This window comes from Plecotus auritus (assembly GCF_963455305.1).
Source record: "Plecotus auritus genome assembly, chromosome: 6".
Lineage (NCBI taxonomy): Eukaryota > Metazoa > Chordata > Mammalia > Chiroptera > Vespertilionidae > Plecotus > Plecotus auritus.
Window position 1 is genome coordinate 29,288,385 of NC_137773.1, and position 16,849 is coordinate 29,305,233.

Sequence of the window (16,849 nt, forward strand, 5' to 3'; positions counted from 1 at the left end):
TAGAGAGGTGACCACGGCATGCACCGGTTTAGGACAGGTGGCTGGACGGGATGTCTCGGCTTCTCAAGGATTTGACCCCCGCCTGGGAGGAAATGGCCCTCGCATCCCAGGACCGATGCTACCTGTTTTCTGCCCAAGCCCAGATGCTCACGCACAGAACCAGCCGCAGGGGGCGTGACCCGGGCGTGGTCTAGAGGAGGCGGGGCCTGGATTCCCGGTTCCGCAGAGGCAGGCGACGTGCTTACGCAGCACGTACGACGGGAGGTGGGGCCGGCAGCCGGGCGGGCGGCTGAGGCGCGGGGCCTGGTCCCGCGGGCACCATGGCCAAAACCGTGGCCTATTTCTACGACCCGGACGTGGGCAACTTCCACTACGGTGAGGGAACAAGGTGGTACCCGAGGGGTTCGGGACGCGGAGGTTTCGAGGCTGGGGCTACAACTGACGAACTCCCTTCTCTACTCCCAGGGGCTGGGCACCCTATGAAGCCTCACCGCTTGGCACTGACCCATAGTCTTGTCCTGCACTACGGTCTCTATAAGAAGATGATCGTGAGTTTCGCCGCCTCTACTGGGGTTTGAGGGTGGGGGCGAGCTGCGGCCCTAAAGCTAGGTAGGCCGCACTGAATGCACCAAGTGAGACCCACCCAAGAGTGGGGGTGGGGGCAGGCTGGATAGAAGGAACCAGGAGCACCCCACCCCCATATGCAGAGTGCTGATGAGTGCACCCACCGATTTACTCTTTTACCTTAGGTCAGCCACCCTTTGACCTCAGGTGGACTAACACTTGGCCGGTTAGGGTGGAGTGGGGCTGGTTTGAAGACTGAAGGTGTTTTTCTTCCTAGCATTTTAGGGTGTGGGCAGTGCTTTAGCCTCAGAGAAGGGAAAGGGGATGTGAGGTTTACCCTCAGTTTCTATCCCTTCTCCTCTGCAACCCGTCTCCACCAACAAGGAGCTGAAGCTCCAGGGAGGATCATAGCCCTATGTGTAAACGTGTATATGGAGGATAGCAGATGTCCTGGGTATTACCTTTTTAACCTAGAATACCCCCACACAGGTAATCACTACCCAACCCTTCATCTCCCAGGGAAACATGCTGTCGGTCCCTAGCTTGGAATTTGTAGTTGTGATATGCGGTTATAACAGTTAAGCTCAGCCCTCATGCGTTGCAAGGGGAATTAGTCAAAGTATGAATGAGTGTCCACTGCTTGTGCTGAGGCACAGACAAGTGAATTGGTCATAGAAGAGATTGAGGTGATGTTGGTGCATGAATCTATGAATTCCTGAAATCTTTTGTTGGTATATACCTATGTACATTTTCTGGGGAGAGAAAGTCTTTTTGGTTTTGCCCAGTTTCTAAAGAAGTATGTGACCCGCCCCACCCCTACTCCCCAGGTACTTTGAGCTTTAATTAGATGTTCATACATCCCATATTTTTTATTTCAAAAGAACTCAGAGACAGAAAGAGCAGAACCAGAGCCCAGGGGAGGAGATGGGTATGGAGAGAATCAGGAGTAGGAGATCCAGGGAAGAGGGCAGTGGATTGGGGCTCATAGTTGACAAGTAGGAAAGGCTAGGCTGGAGGTGGGAAGGAAAAAGGCAAGTCCAGTGGTCTTTAGGGGGCTTGATCATAATAAACCACCCAGCTTATCAGAGCCTCTCTTCTGCCTCAGCATAACAAGAACTAGGGGTAAGGGTACTGCAGGTGTGGTTTTGGGTGATCCCCAGGACTGGTTCAGTGTGGGTGGTCTCAGCTCCATGATTTGAGACTCACCCTGCCTGAATTCACCTTGTGTTTCTGTCCTGAGGTCTTCAAGCCATACCAGGCCTCCCAGCATGACATGTGCCGCTTCCACTCTGAGGACTACATTGACTTCCTGCAGAGAGTGAGCCCCACCAATATGCAAGGCTTCACCAAGAGCCTTAATGCCTTCAACGTGGGCGATGACTGGTGAGAAGATTAGGACTTTTGATGCCAGGCATTTCAAGGAGAACACTTGAGTGAGGTCTTGGAGGTAGTTAATGGGATGCTGAGTCAGTGAGTCATCATTTACTCATTGGTTTATTCAACAAATATTTATTGGTCATTTGCTCTAGGCCAGGCCCTGTGCCAAATGCTGGGGATGCAATGATCAACAATAGCAAAATTTTAATATTATAGTTGTGGTGAGTCCTATAAAGGAGAGGTACATGACAGCATATGAGGGTATATATGAGGAGGAATTACCCAGCTTTGGGAGTCTGGTCAGTGAAGGCTTCCTAGAGGAAGCAATAAAGATTGAGCTGAGATCTGAAGAAAGAGTAAGAGGTAATTAGGTAACAATGGTTGGGAGGAGAGAGAGTGAGGGGAGGAATGTCATGGGCAGTAGGGATGACATGTGCTAGGGTCTGTGGTAGGATAGAATATGACTCATTTGAGGAACAAAAATGGCCGACCGCAGAATATGAAGAGAAGAGTGATCTGAATTGAGGCTGAAGTGATAGGCAGGGCCTTTAAAAAGTAGACAGCCCTATGATGGAGTTTTTACCCCTAGAGGAGAGGCAGGCCTTCAAAGTGTTTGAAAAAGCAAGAGAGTGAGTAGATGTGATCAGGTTTACATGATTGGGCTTGTACCATACCAAGAAAACTTAGACCCTTGGGAAAGGGAATGGATAAGAAAGATAAGCCCTGATCCTTGCTTACATTCTAGTGCAACCGTGGGCAAACTACGGCCCGCGGGCCGGATCCGGCTGTTCTATCCGGTTCTCTTGCTCTCCCCTCCGCTCCTTTACTTTGAATTTATATTAGTTCACACAAACACTCCATCCATGCTTTTGTTCCGGCCCTCCAGTCCAGTTTAAGAACCCATTGTGACCCTCGAGTCAAAAAGTTTGCCCACCCCTGTATTCTAGTGTATACCCATGAAAAAGAGTGACCATAAAAGCTACCATTTACTCAGTTTACTTTTAAACTTTTTATTAGGGAAAATTTCAAACATTTCTGAAAGAATAGTACAGTAAACTCCATATATCCATGATGCAGCTGTAACACTTGTAAGCAAATTTTCATCTGTATCCCCTCACCTTAGGTTATCATTTTTAAAAAAACTTATTTTTAATTGTCACCTGAGGATGTTATTTTTTACTGATTTCAGAGAGTAAGGGAGAGAGAGAGAGAGAGAGAGAAAGAGAAGGACATCGATATGATAGAGAAACATCTATCAGGAGGCAACGGTTGCCTCCCTCACATGCCCTGACTGGGGATCGAACATGGGATGACACTCCAACCAACTGAGCCACCCTGCCAGGGATCCCGTTAGATTATTTTAAAACAATTCCCAGCCCTGGCTGGTGTGGCTCAGTTGGGTGTCATCCTGTGCACCCAAAGGTTACTGGTTCCATTCGAGGCAGCTATTGGATATTTTTTTTTCTCTCTCTCTCTCCCTCACCCTTCCTTTCTAAGAATCAATTAAAAAATTAAAAAAATAATTCTCAGATATCATATTCTTTTATCTGTGAATACTTTACGTATCTCCAAATGATCCTCTTTAAAAATGCACAATGTTACTACCACACCTAAAAAATTAGCAGTAATTCCTTAATATCATCAGAGATGCAATCAGTATTCAAATTTTTTCCAATTGTCTTATAATTTTTCTTTATCGCAATTGATTTATTTATATTAGGATATAAACAAGGTTCACACATTACATTTGGTTGATAATGTCTCTTAAAATTCTTAATCTATAACATTTCTTTCCCTTGAATTTAATTCTTGAAGAGACCAGGCTGTTGATCCTGTAGAGTTTCCTACAATAGCTACCATTTTTTGAGTGCTTACTCTGCTGTGCTGAGGATTGCTGCTACATCCACTTCTCACACTAACCCTGAGATGTAATAGTCCTTTTCCTGGTGTTGGGTGTACTGAAGTTTGAGGAGATTTAGGTAACTTGCCTGAGTCACATAACTGGTCAGTGGAGGTGGCAGAATTCAGATTCAGAGCCCAGGTTTTAAAATACTACACTAATCTGTTTCCCTAAAATATCCTATCAATAGAAGTAGCCTGGGCTGGAGAAACAGACACCAACGCCTCAGGCTGGCATTGAGCACCTCCTGGAACGCCTTATGTTCCCCCTTCAGCCTCTCCAAGGCCTTACCAGCCTTCACACTACCAGGAAGTTTCACACCACAAAGCCTGTCTTGACCACTCCAGCCGCAGAGGTCTGTCCTTCACACACTGCACTGTCATTTGGTGTTCAGTCACATGTTGCCTTGTGTGGTTTCTTGGTTTTTTGTTATTGCTGCTGCTGCTATTTCTGAGTTCACTTTATAGGTCTGCGAATGCAGAGTCAGCCCTCAGGCCACAGCTGGGGCCCCGTGAAAGCCCTTTGTGCACTTAGGGAATGCTACTTCTGGGCCCTTTGTGTAGCATCATAATATCAAACTTGTGCTTATCTGTATTTCAGATGAGAATTGGGGATTTTCCTTTCAATTAACTTCTGACTGTTTTCAAAGTAATCTAATATAAAAGCTAAATTATACTACAAGGCTTTTAATGGGGGAAAAAACAAACAAAAAAACAGTTCCAGAACTGTCCCTTCCACCTATAGATCCCTCTCTCCAGTGGCAGCCACTTTTAGCTTCTTTAGCTATTTCTTCTGCCACTTATCTTTGCACTTCAAAATAATAATACTAATTTACTACTGTCACTAATAATCTGTAATACACTTAGGTAATGCCTACTGTTTGCCAGGTACTATTCTAAATGCTTTGCAGTCATAGTCTCAACTACCCCTACGAAGCAGGCAGGATCTATGACTATCTCCTTTTTACAGATGAGAACACTTAGGCACAGAAAGCTTTATCTTGCCCAGACTCACAATCATTAGGTATTAAAGAGTCAAGGTTTGAACCTAAGTAGTTGCCTCAGAAGCTAGGCTGTTAACCATGCTGCTATTCTATACTGTTTCTTATAAGATGCTCATATTGCTATTTCTTCATTTAGCAATGGTCTATTAAACTCTTATAATTGAAGATGAGCATTTAGTCTCCTTATACATCACCTGGCTTCCCCTTCCGTCCCAGCTTCAGAATATAGTTATATAACAATTTTTTATTAAATAAGTATTCTATGTTTATATTTTTTTAATTTTGAAAAATTCATTTACCTTTGAGACATATAGTATACTATGATTTAATAATTTTCTTGCACAAGTTTTTGTTTTTCCTGGAGCTGATAATTTCATTGTTTATTCATTTGCTTACTTGTCTAGGTGTCAATCACAAATTCTTCTCAAACTCTTTGAGAATCTATAAAACTCCCTATACCTCAGCCGGTGTAGTTCAGTGGTTGAGTGTCAGTCTATGAGCCAGGAGGTTATGGTTTGATTCCTGGTCAGGGCACATGCCCGGATTGCAGGCTCGATCCCCAATAGGGAGCGTGCAGGAGGCTCTCTCATCATTGATGTTTCTTTCTCCAATCCTCTCTGAAATCAATAAAAATATATTTTAAAAAAACACTCCCGCCCTAGCCAGTTTGGCTCAATGGAGAGTGTTGGCCTGCGGACAAGGGTTAATTCTAGTCAAGGGTACATTGTCGGATTGCAGGCTCAATCCCCAGTAGTGGGTGTACAGAAGGCAGCCGATTAATGATTCTCTCTCATTATTAATGTTTCTATCTCTCTCTCCCTCTTCCTCTCTGAAATCAATAAAAATATATTTTAAAAAAACACTCTAGGGGAAGGTGGGGGTAAGGGGGAGAGATCAACCAAAAGACTTGTATGCATGCATATAAGCCTAACCAATGGATACAGACAACAGGGGGGTGAGGGCATGAGTGTGTGTGTGGGGGGGGGTAATGGGGGAATAAGGACACATATGTAACACCTTAATCAATAAAGAAATTAAAAAAACAAAACACTCCCTACAATTTTCTTTCTCATATAGTCCAATGTGTCAGCTCCACTATTTCCTTGGAGACCTAAAGCGGGGGATTTTTTTATAGCATTTCTTTTGCTGAAGGTCAAGTTTATGAAGGTATAATTTGCATACAGTAGAATTCACCCCTTTTAGGTATACAGTTCTGAAAGTTTTGACAACAAGGTCATTTATCCCTCAAAGCTTCCTCGGCCCTTTTGAAGTTAATCCCTTCTCTCCACATTAACTCTAGGCAACTATTGATCTGAGGTCTGTCCCTATATTTTGCCTTTTTCAGAGTGTCATTTAAATGGAGCTACATAGTATGTAGCCATTTGTGTCTGGCTTCAAGCCTCTCTTTTTTATAAAAAATGAAGATGCTAATAATGATAGCTGACATTTATTAAAGGCTTGCTGGGTTCCACACACTGTGTTAAAGGCTTTCTGTGTGTTATTTCATCATTAATTCTATTTTGTGTATACTATAGGAAGATAACTTTCTTTAAAATGTGTAGCTATAAAGAACATTATTGAGGATTATGTTAAAATGTGATACAGAAAATTCTTTTAAGAAAAATAGAGCTCATTGTTCTCTTACAACTTGTTTCCTCTTTGTGTGTATGCTCAAGTACCTAGAAGCTGCCTGCTTTTCTCTCCAGCGAGGGTACAAACTTCCTGACAGAGTTAAATCCTTCTTTACCTCCCATCAGGGCTTGGTACATGATTTGGTCCAAAATATTTGTTGAATACATTTGCAGGTAACTTGAGCTTGTAGGAGTGGGAGAGCAGCTTATTAAAGAATGGAGGTTGGAGGGGTTTGGGTTGGGGGAGAGGTGTAGGGAGGGCCGGAGAGAGGTAAAATGGCTTCAACTTGCTCCTCTTCCCTGCAGCCCAGTGTTTCCCGGGCTCTTTGAGTTCTGTTCCCGTTACACAGGCGCATCTCTGCAAGGAGCAACCCAGCTGAACAACAAGGTGACCACAGCCCTGAGTCCCATTCTCCCTTTCTGTGGCTGACTGGACTCAAGGGCTTGACCCTGACCATGAGCTCCCATCTTTGGGGGTGGGCAGGAGGACTGTGAGTTGGGTGTTTGTTTTTTAGATCTGTGATATTGCCATTAACTGGGCTGGAGGTCTGCACCATGCCAAGAAGTTTGAGGTGAGTGAGGAGGTAATGGGGGAGACTACAGCTATCCTAGGGTTGGTGTTCAGGATGACAGAAGGGGGCAGCTGGGTGGAGGAATTGTTCCTTCCTTTACGAGAACACTGTCTTGCCATAGGCTTCTGGCTTCTGCTATGTCAATGACATTGTGATTGGCATCCTGGAGCTGCTCAAGTGAGTAACCTGGGAGGCGATGGAGGGACTTAATGAGACTCTTAGCTGACGAGATCTCAGACTGCCCTGGCCCTGACCCAGATCTCCAACCCCATACTCGCTTCTCCCAATTCTTCATGCTTTGCTCAGGCTGCCTCTTCCTGTTGCCTGCTTATATTTCATCCTTCTCTGCACATCCCTCTCCTGTCCCTGCATCTGGGCTGGAGCCCCAGGGTTGCCCTTAGGGAACTGGTGGTGTTAGGTTTCAGGTGACTTTGGTGAAATTGGGCAGAAGCAGACTCTTGATAATCCCAGACTTTGTGTTTGGGAGGAGTGGCTGGGGGGTTTTCTTCCTGGGGTCCACCTTTGCCTCAGACTCTGGCTTTGCCTTCACCCCAGGTACCACCCTCGGGTGCTCTACATTGATATTGACATCCACCATGGTGACGGGGTCCAGGAAGCCTTCTACCTCACTGACCGGGTCATGACAGTGTCCTTCCACAAATATGGAAACTACTTCTTCCCCGGCACAGGTACGGGAATAGAAATGTCCATCCCTTTCGCACCCCTCAGCTCTTTACCGTGACTGCCTCCTTCTCAGCCTTCAGGTCTCAGCTCAGCTGCCCCTCCTCAGAGAAGCCTCTCCTTGCCCACTACTCTCACATCACTCTGCTTGTTTCTCACAGAGCACTCACTGCTGTTTGTATTTATTGTGGTGTTTTGTTTTGTTTACTGTCTCCCTCATTATGTTTACTCACAAAAATATAAGCGTAGTGGTATTTCCTTCATTTCATTAGTTCACTTTATTGCTGTATCCCCCGTGCCTAGTACATAGCTTGACCCCTAGTAGGCCCTCAAAAAGTATTTGTTGAGTGAATGCAAGTTGCAGGAGACTTAGTAGCTATAGGGAGTGTGTGGTGCAGTTATGTAAATGGAATGAGAGGCCCTCAGTGTTGGTTGGGTTGAAGCAGTTGTGTTGTGGATGCATCCCATGTGTGGCTGCTAGCCCCCACCTCCCACTTCCCTGTAGGTGACATGTATGAAGTTGGAGCAGAGAGTGGCCGCTACTACTGTCTCAATGTGCCCCTGCGGGATGGCATTGATGACCAGAGTAAGTACTGAAGTCTTCTTCCTGCTCAGGGCCCTTCTTCCTCTCCTTGAATTAACCTCTTCTGCCTGGTATTGCCTACCGTTGGGCCAGGTGTCCTTCAGGATGAATTGCCTTCAGAAGGACCATGAGCCACCGCCACCCCCCTCCCCCCTCCTCCCGGAAACTGTATGCAACACATTATATGTATGTGCATTTTTCTGGGAAAAGGGTCATTAGCTTTCATCCATCACTCCAAGGGGTCTGGGAGCCCTCCAGAAGTTCAGAACCAATGGTTTGTTTCCTTTGGGTTGCCTCTTTCCTGGGCTATATGCTCTCTCAATCCCCTTTTTCCTTTTGTTCCCTGTCTCCCCATCCCCTTGGGGTGCCAGGTACCCATCTTTGGCCCTCTCCCAGGTTACAAGCACCTTTTCCAGCCGGTTATCAACCAGGTGGTGGACTTCTACCAACCCACATGCATTGTTCTTCAGGTAATACTGCCCGTGCCTGATTAGAAGGGCTCTTCCTATGTTTGGGAGAAGAGAGCAGGAAAGAGTCGGTGGGGAAGAAGGGAAGCACACCTGGGATATTCTGATCAGTTATCTCACCGCAGCTGCCTGGGCTTTTGCTTTATGCAGTGTGGAGCTGACTCCCTGGGCTGTGATCGATTGGGCTGCTTCAACCTCAGCATTCGAGGACATGGGTGAGACTTACCCTCCTGTGACTCCACAGGTTTTCAAGTGGCCTTGGACCTCAATACAAGAGAGGGGGTCATGGAAAAATGGGTCTTACCTCTTCTTGAGAATCAAAAATAGTGCCAAATTGTACTTGAACCAGAAAGTTCACCTTAAACAGTGTTCCCCAGCTGGTCATTTATTCACACTAGGTTTTTATTAAGCTCCGGTTATGTTCCAGGCATCGTACAGGAGATGGGGATGCAATGGGGAAACTCCCATGAACTTTACAGTTTAGTGTAGGAAACAGACAAAACATGAGAAGCAAACCAAGTAGATTGTTATAAATCCTATGAAAGGAAAAGATAGGAAGCTGAACTACAGGATAGCAGCGGGGAACCTACTTTTAGATAGTACAATTTGGAAAGGATTTTCTGAGGAGTTGAAATTTGGATTGAGAACCTGAAGGCTAAAAGGAGCGAGCCCTAGGAAGAGCAGAGAGAAGGCTGTCCCAAGCGGTGGGCAGGGCCCACTCAGAGGCTCTGAGGCAGGGAACAGCTGGTGTGGAGAGGATGTGAAGTAAAACTAGTGAGGCAAGAACACAGGGAGTAAGCTGGCGGTGGTGTGAGGTGAGGTCTGAGAGGTCAGCAGTGGCGAGGCTGAATAGAGCCTTTGGACCTGGTAAGGAGTCTAGATTATATTTCAAATATAATGGGAAATCATTGAAAGATATGAAGCAGGGAAGTGCCATGATCCAATTCATGTTTTAAAGTGACTGCTGTGACTGCTGCTTGGAGAAAGGTTTGGGTTGGGGAGACAGGAGTGAAAGTGGGGAGATCAGTTAGGGAGCTATTGATGTTGTCTAGGCTGGAAATGTGGTGCCGGGCTGAGGTAGAGGAGGTAGCGATGGAGAGAAGTGGATGATTTGAGTTATATTTTGGCCTTAGGAGTGATAGCCCTTGCTGGGGCATGGATGAGAATAGATGATTAACAGATAGGGTGCCAGACTGGGTGTGTAGAACAGGAGTGCACTTTATTTAAAATTTTTATTGAGACACAACAAATATAATGAAGTACACATATCTCAAGGATATAGCTCAATGAATTTCACTGCCTGGATCAAGATATAGAACCTATCTGGTTTCCTTGTGCCCCTTTCCAGACAATACCAAGGGGTGTGTTCTTTGGCTTTTCGTAACTACCTTTACTTAATTCCTTCGGTTTCTTTTCATAGGGAATGCGTCGAATATGTCAAGAGCTTCAATATTCCTCTCCTGGTGCTAGGTGGTGGTGGTTATACTGTCCGAAATGTTGCCCGGTGCTGGTAAGCACACTCCCTGATTTTCCTTTTCCCCTTTGTCCAGTGTGAGCTAGGGGCTCCCTGAGGGATGGCAAGGTGGGCCCTTCAGGCCACTTGCTCAGCCTGCCCCCTTCTGCTGGTTGGTTTCAGGACGTATGAGACATCGCTGCTGGTAGAAGAGGCCATTAGTGAGGAGCTTCCCTATAGTGGTAAGGACCACCCCATGTTACCCTGACACCAGAAAGGCTGTTCTCACAATGGCCTGGCTTGAAGGCAGAGAGGAAACTGACATTCTCAGAGCTCTACAGACTAAACCCCTGAGTTCAGAACAGTGAAAAGATTAGACAACTATAATGTAGGGATTTTGGATGGGAAGGAAAGAGATTGGGAAGTCTTGGGACCTGATTGTCTGTCTGAGCCATACTCTCTCCGTCTAATCTTTTCCCTCCTAAGAATACTTTGAGTACTTTGCCCCAGACTTCACGCTCCATCCAGATGTCAGCACCCGCATCGAGAATCAGAACTCGCGCCAGGTCAGTAGTTTGGAGAATCTGAGCACAAGGGTGGGGAGTGGTCCAGGATGTGGGAAATTAGAGAAACCAGAGAAGAAAGTTATCAGCCATCACTCTCACTGATATCAGCTAGAGGACGATTCTAAACAGGTTAAAGTAGAGGCAATTGGGGGTGGAAGTAGGGACACTTTTCAGTTAGGGTACTCAAACTAGGATTAAAAATGGGATTAAAACTAGGATGTTGGGGTGAAAGGCAGCTGGAAGGGTGGATGCCTTGAATCACTGTGAGCTGCTCATTCTCTATTCCTGGACTCCAACTAGTATCTGGACCAGATCCGCCAGACAATCTTTGAAAACCTGAAGATGCTGAACCATGCACCTAGTGTCCAGATTCACGATGTGCCCGCAGACCTCCTGACCTATGACAGGACTGATGAGGCTGATGCAGAGGAGAGGGGTCCTGAGGAGAACTACAGCAGGTCTGGGTCAGGGATGAGAGAGGGGGGATTCTAGCAGGATTGTCAGGGAGGTGAACAGGGGAAAAGTAAACTGAGACCTTAGCTTAATTTTCCCTGGCTTACTTCCTGTAGTATGCCTACTTTTCAGTCTGCTGCTATTTCACACTCTTTTTTTTTGCTCTGTTTTTAATGACATAAGCAACATATATTTATTGTAAAAGTTTTAAACAGCACCAAAATATGTTAAGTTTGCATTTACACAATCCAAACCCCAATTCAAAGTAACCACTTTTCGTTTGATTTGTATCTTTTCAGGTAGATTTTTCTCTATAGATTAAGTATACTGTTCAACATGTACAGATAAACAAAAATGCACATATACACTCATTCTCAAAGTTTTGCAGGTTTTTTTTTTAATACAAGTTGGGTCATTCTTTATTTGTTGCTCTACAACTTACAACTGGTTCTTTCTGTTTTTTTTACGAAGCAACGTGTGTCTTCCCATATCAGTATATATAGGTCTGCTTCATTATTTTTTTTTTTTAAATATATTTTATTGATTTTTTACAGAGAGGAAGGAAGAGGGATAGATAGTCAGAAACATCGATGAGAGAGAAACATCGATCAGCTGCCTCTTGCACACCTCCTACTGGGGATGTGCCCGCAACCAAGTTACATGCCCTTGACCGGAATCGAACCTGGGACCTTTCAGTCCGCAGGCTGACGCTCTATCCACTGAGCCAAACCGGTTTTGGCTGCTTCATTATTTTTATCAGCTCTATAATATTCCATTGTGTGGATGTAGCCTCATTTAACCAAGTACCATTGATGGACATTTACATATTTCCCATTTTTTTCATTATTACAAAGAATGTGGCAATGGACCCCCGCCCCTTTCATGTACATCTTTGCTTGCTTATTTGAGTAGATTAGGTTCCTAGAATTGTTGCTGCTAGGTCAAAGGCTATGTGTGCTAATTTTTTAAATATTTGCTGCCAAATTGCCTTCCAAAAAGTCTGTAACAGTTTATATTCTTGCCAGCATCTTACTTCCAGGTTTTGAGCTGGACTTTGCCCGTATACTGCTCTCTAAGACCCTTTGATTTCTTTCCACTGTTAATTCTTTTAGGTATGATAATTGTATTGTGGTTTTTTAAAAAAGCTGTTATCTTTCTGAGATAGATACTAAAATATTTACAGATGCAATGAATTAGGGGAAAAAAAAGACTAGCATAGAATTTATTTTTAATCTCAAAGTAGGCTTTTCTGAAAAATGAAGGGGAAAGACAATAGAAACCAGAAGTGCAGAAACAGATGGACTTAATGGAGAACAGATTTCCTTACGTGACTGAAAGATAACCACAGCTGGACACTTGCAGGACATCTGGTCCTGCTCCATGCAGTGTTAGAGGTTCGAACTGGCTCTGCTGCAGAGTCTGATGGGCTGCTCAGTCCCTTCCAGAATCTGCTTCTCTTAGAGTTCACGCTTCCAGATGCATCCTCTGGAGCTGGGCTTTACTGCTCGGACCCTTGGGACTACTACAACCTTCTTCCTCCATGAATACTCCCTTATTCCCACTCCTGGTTGAGGAAGTATCTGAATCTCTGGCCTCAGGAATTCCTTTTTGACCCATCATCTCCTTCTCAACTTCTCCAGGCATTGAGGCTTAAATTCTGGAAATCGACTTTCATTTTCTTAACAAATGGTAAAAACCTTTGTTTATGTTCTTCCTTTTGGCAAAGTGTGACCTTTTCATCTATAATTCTAGTCTGATATCTGAGCCTAGTCTCTGCATTGTATCCTTCCCTCTCAACAGCCAGCAGAAGCCTCAGGTTTCTTCCTGTCCTAAGTCCTACCTCACTGTCAGACTGCCCACTGAGTTCCTGTTCTTTGATGTCTCCAGTTTGTGTATTATTTGCAGAATAGTGGTAATAAGAGTTACCACTTTTTGTGGGTTTGCTAAGCATCAGACTCAATACTAAGTGCTTTATAGCAATACGTACATATCATCATTCCGTTGCCATCAGACAATCCAGAGGAAGATTCTAAGGCTCAGAAAGGTTAAATAACTTTCTGAAGATTCCACAGCTAGTTTAATATCAGGGCTGACATTCAAACCAGAGTGTCTGACTCCACACGTTGAACCCTTGTGTGCTTAAAAGTAACTGAGACATTACTTACTAGGCAGATAGGGCTTTTCCTGACTTAGTTCCCCAGCTTCTCTTTGATGACTTTCTCCCTTTTTCCTTTTTAAAAAAAAATATATATTTTTATTGATTTCAGAGAGGAAGGGAAAGGGAGAGAGAGATAGAAACATCAATGATGAGAGAGAATCATTGATTGGCTGCCTTCTGCACACTCCCTACTGGGGATTGAGCCCACAACCCCAGCATGTGCCCTTGACCAGAATCAAACCCTAGACCCTTCAGTCCGCAGGCTGACGCTCAGTCCACTTGAGCCAAACTGGTTAGGGCTCTCCCTTCTTAATTGTCAGCTATGAGCAAGATAATTCAGCTATCAGTTATTCATATTCCCCTAGGGCCATGGTCGGCAAATTGTGGCTCGCGAGCCACATATGGCTCTTTGGCCCCTTAAGTGTGGCTCTTCCACAAAATACCACAACCTGGGCAAGTCTATTTTGAAGAAGTGGCATTAGAAGAAGTTTAAGTTTAAAAAATTGGGCTTTCAAAAGAAATTTCAATTGTTGTACTGTTGATATTTGGCTGTTGACTAATGAGTTTGTTGACCACTGCCCTAGAGAATAATTATCAAAAAGAAATAAGCTAGTATTGAATACTTTTTGGGCCCTATGTCGCTTTCACATCCCTTCCCTCACTACAGGTTTATAATATCAGGTAAGTCCTCTGCTTAAAACTCTCCTTTCTTATTTTTTTTTTTTTTTAATATTTTTAGTAGTTTCAGAGAGGAAGGGAGAGAGAAATAGAAACATCAATGATGAGAGAGAGAATCATTCATTGGCTGCCTCCTGCACACCCACACTGGGGATTGGCCCACAACCCGGGCATTTGCCCTGACTGGGAATTGAACCGTGACTTCCTGGTTCACAGGTCAATGCTCAACCACTGAGCCATGCCGGCTGGGCAAAAATTCTCCTTTCCATTGCACTTAGAAGGAAATCCAAATTTCTGATCATGCCTTTAAAAGGCCCTGCATGCTGGACCTTACCTACATCCTGGTCTCACCTTTTAATAGCTCTCCTTCATGCTCACTGTTCCCAGACATCATGGTTTCCTTGCTCTTACTGGAATACATCAGTCTCCTTTCACCTTTATAACTTTGGTACTTGGTGGGTATTTTTTGCAACTCAGAATGGTCTTCCTGAGATCTTTATCAGTTCCTTCTCAAACTTCAGGTCTTACTTTCTTAGAACAGCCTTCCATAATAATCCTTTCTGAAAATTTTATTCGTTTCCTTCATCACTCTCTGTCACATCTCCCTTTATTTCATTTTATTCATGGTACTCTCCATTATCTGAAATTATCACATTTACTTATTTACTTTGTTAGTTATTGTCAGTCTCATTTATTAGGTAAGTTTTTAGGAATTGTCAGAAATTTTGTCTGGCTTATTCTCTACTAATGTATTACTAAGGCTCATGACAGTACTAGCACAGAGTAATCTCAATAAATGCTTACTGACTATATGAATGGAGGAATTGACTAGTGATCCGTCTCTTCTAATAGAAGGGGAGGAGTGCTTCCCCGACAAAGGGGTTTAAGAAGTGGCTCCAGAGAGGGTGCCTATGTGGGAAAATATTGGAGCTTGAAGAGTGGAGCCCTCACCTCTCTCCCCTTGCTTTGCAGGCCAGAGGCACCCAATGAGTTCTATGATGGAGACCATGACAACGACAAGGAAAGCGATGTGGAGATATAAGAGCAGCTGGGCTTGCAGTGCCCCCAAGGAATTCCTTTTTACCTCTTAATTGGGTGGGAGGAAAGAGGTGTGGGTCCCCCAGCTCTGGAACCGTCACCTTCAGTGGTTTTACCAATGCTGGGGGACTGTTTGGAGACCACATCTGGTTCTCAAAACAACTATCTCCTTTCTTCTCCCTCCTAAGGCCTGACAATGGTACCTATTTGGGATTGGGTGGGACAAGGATAGCTATCTCTAGAACATCTTGGGCAGTGGGCCCTAGATGCCAGTCCTAACCCTTCTGGCCTCCTTATCCCTTCCCTGCTTCCCTCTAGCTCAGAGACTTCTAGGGATGAAGGAATAATCAGGACTGAGGTTGCCTCTGGCTTCCTCCTCTCATGGGTTCTACTGCAAGCCTTCCTTCCAGTGCAGGTGAAGAGTGAGGGGTTTTAGAGAGCCAGAGATTAACCCCTTAACCCAGATGATGGGAAGTACATTTTTGAGTTGGGGGAGGATGTGAAAATGTCCTGTTCTAACTTTTGGCTTTATGTCCATTTTACCACTGTTTTTATCCAATAAACCAAGTTGGTATTTTTTTGTACCTTTTGTCTTTCTGTGATTAGTTTTACTTCTTGCTAGCTACCTATGTGTGAAGGGAGAGGAAGGGGGCGGTTATGAAGTATGTAATAAAAATCTTAGTTGACATTCACTCAGCACTTAGCTTATGTTAGGCCCTGTATATGTAATCTACATGGATTATCTTGCTCATATATAGGGAGTTGCTAGAGCTTTCTGGTTAAGAGTTAGACAAACATGGGCTGATTACTAAAGAGAGGGGATAGAAGAGGACTTCAGGTTTTTGAACCTGGGTGTTTGGAATGGTGATGCTAGTTGGTGAAGATGCACAGAGAGAAAAGTGCTTACTTAGCACAGTGCCTGACAAATAGTTTCTCATCATCTTAACTGTATGTGAAGAATGATGCTAGTAGTCACAAACATGGACCCTTCCCTGGAGAAGTTTACAATCCAGTAAGGAGTGAGATAAATGCAGATGTAGACAGTGTTACAAGAAAGAAGAGTAGTATATGGGTTGCTCTTCCATGCTTTAATATTGTCTGTTTCTCAACTCTTTAGCTTAGAAAGTAAAGTAGCTTTTGAACTGTTATGGACAAATTGAGTTTGAAGTGTGGGCTGGACAGCTCTATGCAAATTTTCATCAGGCAATTAGAGAGTGGAATGTAAGAGATTTGTAAGCTAGCCAGCTTTGCAGAGACCCTGTAATCTTAGTCCCTAGATTGAGCACTGGGGTCTACTGGGGTCTGCTCTCCAGGAACATACATTTGAAATCTTTTGCTGGCTGTGGGCAAGATAATTCAGTCCATACTTTGAGGGCCCATTGAGTGCCACATACTTTTAATTCAAGGAACACTTGTAGCTGAGAGAATGAAACTACTGAGGGAGAAATCAAATTAGTAGAGCAAATAACATATTCCTGGAGAACACCTGTGATTTTCACTCAGGTTTGGTTTATGTCAGTAGGGAATCCTGGTTAAACATAGGGCTTGGCAGTCAGACTAACATTTTATCAATTATGTGTCCTTGGGCAAGTCACTTTAGCTCTAAAGTCCACATTTCCTGTCGGTATAGTGGTGAGGCTAAAGGAAACTATGACATAGCACTGTGAGGATTCAGTGAGAAGATATATGTAGAGTGTTTTATATAGTGCCTGGCATAGAGCAAGT

The 16,849-nt window shown here is 44.3% G+C and overlaps 1 protein-coding gene across 1 annotated transcript; it reads left to right on the forward strand.

Moving 5' to 3' along the window:
* Positions 1–136: 136 nt before the first annotated feature.
* Positions 137–15,713, forward strand: HDAC3 (histone deacetylase 3). Its single transcript, XM_080675229.1, has 15 exons — positions 137–375; positions 466–548; positions 1,805–1,947; positions 6,782–6,863; positions 6,991–7,047; positions 7,169–7,224; positions 7,603–7,736; positions 8,234–8,314; positions 8,708–8,781; positions 8,929–8,993; positions 10,199–10,288; positions 10,415–10,473; positions 10,718–10,797; positions 11,098–11,255; positions 15,059–15,713. The coding sequence occupies exons 1-15, from the start codon at positions 321–323 to the stop codon at positions 15,126–15,128; spliced, it is 1,287 nt and encodes a 428-aa protein (XP_080531355.1). The 5' UTR covers positions 137–320; the 3' UTR covers positions 15,129–15,713.
* Positions 15,714–16,849: the final 1,136 nt, after the last annotated feature.

Excerpts from the sequence above, each read along its gene's own strand:
- HDAC3 (XM_080675229.1), top strand. The coding sequence starts at position 321 with ATGGCCAAAACCGTGGCCTATTTCTACGACCCGGACGTGGGCAACTTC. Across the intron at positions 8,315-8,707 it reads GGATGGCATTGATGACCAGA|GTTACAAGCACCTTTTCCAG; the intron begins GTAAGTACTGAA and ends GCCCTCTCCCAG. Across the intron at positions 10,289-10,414 it reads CGAAATGTTGCCCGGTGCTG|GACGTATGAGACATCGCTGC; the intron begins GTAAGCACACTC and ends GGTTGGTTTCAG.